The sequence below is a fragment of the Psammomys obesus genome, unplaced genomic scaffold (genome assembly GCF_907164565.1).
Source record: "Psammomys obesus unplaced genomic scaffold, mPsaObe1.curated_primary_1811, whole genome shotgun sequence".
NCBI lineage: Eukaryota > Metazoa > Chordata > Mammalia > Rodentia > Muridae > Psammomys > Psammomys obesus.
Window position 1 is genome coordinate 433,710 of NW_026589833.1, and position 2,433 is coordinate 436,142.

Here is a 2,433-nt window from a genome sequence, read left to right on the forward strand (position 1 = left end):
ATTAAAAAGATTAAATCAATACATAAATTGAAATGTAACCTTTTTAAAACTTAAAAAAATAATTCTGTGGTGTCCTTATATTTTATTGTACCTTAGGAGCTGGAAGGAGTCAGCTGACTATTCTGCAGTTGATCTTAGCTGTTTTGATTTTGTAGAATCTCTAGAATACTTTTTGGGTTCTTTGTTTCGTAAGAGAAAATTTTCACAATTATGGACTCCTCCCATCCCTTTTCCCAGGGCTAACTGGCAAAAAAATATTTGTCAACCCAAGAGCAAACATGCAATGGCAGAAGTGGCTCAAACAATTATTACCTCTCAAGATGTCAAAAAGTGATTTAAATTTTATAGTAAATGGCAGAGGATTCCCATGAAATAATGGAATAATGGGAAACAGAGAACCCAGTAGTTCTGCGAGAATTTTCTTTTTGTCTTTCCTAAACTTTGGCTGTTACTGAGACCACTTGCATAAATTGAAATTTCTTTTTATTTAAAATAGGTTGAGTAAGTTTTCATTCAAATATCTATGCCATTTTGAATTTGCTTCACATTTTTAAAGGCAGAGAGTTAATACTCACATTATAGCTAGTAATTTTGGTTGCATTCTTTTTTATTAATTGATTTGAAGTGAGTATAAAATTCAGTTCTGTTTACTTTATCCATATGAATATTTGGTTTCCAACTCAGGAGACATGTCTAATATAAAAGGGAAAACAACATTCTTTAATCCCTAGAATAATTCCAGTTCTAGAAAACTTCATTAACTACTTATAAATTTATTGTAGTTTTTATGTACAATAGTTGTGACTTCTTTACTCTCTATATTAATTTTGATGAACTGTAACATATATTTACTTTTCATTGGAAACTTTTATCAGTTGATTCCACACTTTACGTATGGCATTTTTCATATCCTTATTCCTAAAAGTGTAAATCATAGGATTAAGCAAAGGGGATAGCATAGTGTAAAATATTGCTACCATTTTGTCAAAGGAGAAGGCAGTAGGAGGCCTTGCATATGTAAATATGCATGGGACAAAGAACAGGACCACAACAGCAATGTGGGACCCACAAGTAGATAGAGCTTTCCATCGCCCTTCAGAACTGTGGGATCTCAGAGAGACTAAGATAAAACAGTAGGAGACAAGCAACAAAAAAAAGATTATGATGCAGATCAATCCACTGTTGGCAACCACCAAAAGGCCAAAGATGTGAGTGTCAGTACAGGCAAGCTCCAGTAATGGGTACAAGTCACATATGAAGTGATCAATGACATTGGCTCCACAGAAAGGCAGCTGAAAAGTGAAGATAATTTGTATGATGGAGTGTAAGAATCCACCTGTCCAGGCCACACCTACCAGAGTCCCACAGAGCCTCCATGTCATAATGGAAGAGTAGTGTAAGGGCTTACAAATGGCCACATAGCGGTCATAGGCCATGGCTGACAGGACAATCACCTCAGCCCCACCAAAGAAGTGTTCAGCAAAAAGTTGTATCATGCAGCCTTCAAAGGAGATAGTTTTTCTTTCATAGAGAGAATCTACAATCATCTTGGGTGTCATGGCAGAGGAGAAGCTTGCATCCAATAAAGCCAGGAAAGCCAGGAAGAAGTACATGGGGGAGCCCTGCAGTGTAGGGCTACAGGCAATGGTCACCACAATCATCATGTTGCCCCCAATAGTTGCAATGTAAACAATTAAGCATATGATAAATATTAGTTTTTGAACATTTGGATTCTCTGAAAGTCCCAGGAAGACAAATTCAGTTACAAAACTCTGATTTTGCATGGTTTCCAACAAAAAAGGTGAGTGTAGAATAGAGAGCATATAATTTGTCAATTTGCTTCAATCAGTTTACAGTTTGAGATCACCGAGGATTTATTATAGGCAGATCCAAAATTACACTGAGTGCTTGATTTCATTAATAATACAAAAAATAACAGAAAATTTTTCAGAGTGATAGTTGAAGATCAGATTGAGGCAGAGAAAGTTCATAGAACACTTAAAACCTCTATACATGGAAAAGGAATCAGCTCCACCCATGGAAGATTGACAATATTTTACGTAATTCTGGATTTGACAAATTATTTGAGATTCAGAATGAATTGGTAGAAAGCCTTCTGACCTTTTGTTCGTGTAATGAGGAAGTGAGGACTGCGTTTACTCATATCTTCTATTTTCAGTGAAGCACATAGAAATGACTAGACAACTGAGGAATACCATATCTATAAACAGAAGAAATAGCTTACTTGATGAGGCAAATGAACACTATAGCTACTTCTTCAGCATTTTAAAAAACTAAACTGAACATGGTCTTTAATACATTTTTGTCACTTTTCAGACTTCTGGTTAAAATCAAATGTAATACCTGCTATGAGTTTAATAAGTCATTTTGTTTTTAGAAAAGAGAAAGACGAATAGAAATCCCATGTATAGA

The 2,433-nt window shown here is 35.2% G+C and overlaps 1 protein-coding gene across 1 annotated transcript; it reads right to left on the bottom strand.

The window, feature by feature from the left end:
• Nucleotides 1–848: 848 nt before the first annotated feature.
• On the bottom strand, nt 849–1,790 carry LOC129675445 (olfactory receptor 4C15-like). Its single transcript, XM_055605459.1, has one exon. The coding sequence runs from the start codon at nt 1,782–1,784 to the stop codon at nt 849–851; it is 936 nt and encodes a 311-aa protein (XP_055461434.1). The 5' UTR covers nt 1,785–1,790.
• Nucleotides 1,791–2,433: the final 643 nt, after the last annotated feature.

Excerpts from the sequence above, each read along its gene's own strand:
- LOC129675445 (XM_055605459.1), bottom strand. The coding sequence starts at position 1,784 with ATGCAAAATCAGAGTTTTGTAACTGAATTTGTCTTCCTGGGACTTTCA.